The sequence below is a fragment of the Macrobrachium rosenbergii genome, chromosome 16 (genome assembly GCF_040412425.1).
Source record: "Macrobrachium rosenbergii isolate ZJJX-2024 chromosome 16, ASM4041242v1, whole genome shotgun sequence".
NCBI lineage: Eukaryota > Metazoa > Arthropoda > Malacostraca > Decapoda > Palaemonidae > Macrobrachium > Macrobrachium rosenbergii.
The window spans coordinates 11,816,226-11,818,725 of NC_089756.1; the positions used below are offsets into that span (position 1 = coordinate 11,816,226).

General features: G+C 37.6%; 1 protein-coding gene across 1 annotated transcript; it reads left to right on the forward strand.

Moving 5' to 3' along the window:
• The first annotated feature begins 69 nt into the window (after positions 1 to 69).
• Positions 70 to 504, forward strand: LOC136846881 (uncharacterized). The gene has a single exon (XM_067118133.1). It carries the CDS (start codon positions 70 to 72, stop codon positions 502 to 504), a length of 435 nt encoding a protein of 144 aa, XP_066974234.1.
• Positions 505 to 2,500: the final 1,996 nt, after the last annotated feature.

Below are 2,500 nucleotides of genomic sequence, written 5' to 3' on the forward strand. Positions count from 1 at the left end.
GAAGCATGGCAAAAATGGAGAGAAGTAACTGAAGTTGTTTTAGACAAGAAAATGCCATTAAGGCTCAAAATGAAGATTTGTAAGACAGTTCTCAGGCCCATACTATTATATGGGGCAGAAACTTGGGCACTTATGAGGAAAGAGGAGGGACTGTTGGAAAGAACCGAGATGAGGATGGTGAGATGGATTGCTGGAATATCATTACTGCAAGGGAGGGACAGCCAAGGTATAAGAAGAATGTGTGGTATATGTAATGTACAGGAGAAGGCTAAGGAAGATCGTCTGAGGTACTATGGCCATGTAATAAGAAGAGAGGAGGTGGAACCAATCAAGAGAGCTAAGAACATGCCAGTGATGGGGAGGAGGAGTGTGGGACGTCAGCGGATCAGATGGATGGATGTGGTGAGGAGGGATATGGGTGAGGTGGGATGGCGGGAGGAAGATTCAATGAATAGAAATAGATGGAGAAAGTTGACTCGAGCGGCCGACCGTGCTATGCAGTGAGACTAATAAGGTCGAAAGAAGAGGAAGAAGGCGCCACTGACTTGAAATTCAAGCTTCCAAAGAATATGGTGTTCATTAGAAAGAATTAAGAGGTGGCAAAGGGAAATACAGAAAGAAGAGATCAATTACTAAATAAATTAACAAATTATTAAATAGCAAAAAATGTAAGTAAATTATTAATGTACAAAAACTGTATTAGGGCAGTATGAATTGCATCTTTGCTTGAACTCCTGAAGTTCCAATGGCATGACATCCTCAGGGAGGCTGTTCCACAGTCCAACGGTATGAGGAATGAAAATAAATATTGCTTTAGACGGAAACATGTGTTTCTATATCTGTACAACGTGTGCCACATAGTAATGAATATTAGTGAAGTTACTTAAACATAAACACACATCTCTAACATGTGCGTCCAGTCGAAATGAATACTAAAGGAATCATTTAAACATGCACATCTTCATGTGCAAAATGGTCTTCCCTCTGCAATGGATGTTCATTTTTGCATTCCCTCTCGACCGCCCGCTTTGTTCCCATCGAGAGTCCGACTAAAGGGAGACTGAATACTCAATTTGTTTAGAAATAAGCGTTAACCTGAAAAGTTGCCGCGTACTGTATAATCTCGACCCAAATAAGAGGCATCCGCAGTCCCTCTCTATTAATAAAAGCTCTTTCTCCTGATATCAGAGGCCAGCAAAGCAATCTCTCTCTCTCTCTCTCTCTCTCTCTCTCTCTCTCTCTCTTAATTTCTCAAACCTTAGGTAGCTTAATAAAGAGGGGAGGGTTGTTCGAATGAACGCTCTTCAGCGGGAAGAAATGGTTTTTGGTTTTCTGACATTCAGTGCATATATATACAGTACATATAACTGATGGAGAATAATCGTGAACAATAAAATCCGCTGCCAATAATGGATCAGTTGGTATTACTAAGTGGTCAGTGGGCACATACATAGCACACACAAACACACATATATATATATACGTGTGTGTGCGTGTATGCGAATGTGTGTGTATGTATGCATGTGTAATATATATATATATATATATATATATATATATATATATATATATATATATATATATATATATATATATATATATATATATATATATATTATATATATATATATTATATATATATATATATATATATATATATATATATATATATATATATATATATATATATATATATATATATATGAATGAATGCTTGTATGTTTGTAAAATTGTGAGCTATAGAAATCTGAACCGCTCGACTGATCTAGACAAAATTTGGCACATGGCCAATATTTGACCTAACTTACATAATAGAGTAGGTTTCAAACCCGTACCCCTGTGACAGACATACAAACACAGACATCACAAATGAAATTTTTGCTTTTAGTAGTTTCATCAGGATTTCCTTCTGGTGCTTTATGTCATTTTTCACCCGACTGCTCCAGATTTTCTTCCGGGCGTTGTCAGACGTGTGGTTAACCAGTAACAATAAATCCCATATAACATCAATATTTGATCAGGATTTACGTGAATTTTGATCACAATTTGTGATAATTATTAATTACCTATATAAAATCAACATTGAAAACCTATATCAATAATTTCTGTAAGTAGAGATCTGCTTTCTGCAGTAACCGAAGCTGAGAACGCCTCCCCCATCCACACATGCGTAGTAGCTGCTGGCTAAGCCCGACGTCCAAGATATACAGTGTTTGCTTTTTTTTATTCGTTCAAATGTGAATTTCCTAATCAATTGTAGCACAGTAATACCTGGATAAAAAGGACAGTCACTACAGTAATACTTGGATAAAAGGGACAGACAGCACAGCAATACCTGGATAAAAGGGACACTCACCACAGTAATACCTGTCATTTCATCCCCGACTGTTCGAAGGATGGACGTCCACGTGAAAAAAGTAGAACTGTTAGTCGGACCATCAACACAAACCCCTCCCCCTACCCTTAGACTGTTATTTAGTGTTTTCCCGGGCAGCGCCCG

Excerpts from the sequence above, each read along its gene's own strand:
- LOC136846881 (XM_067118133.1), top strand. The coding sequence starts at position 70 with ATGAAGATTTGTAAGACAGTTCTCAGGCCCATACTATTATATGGGGCA.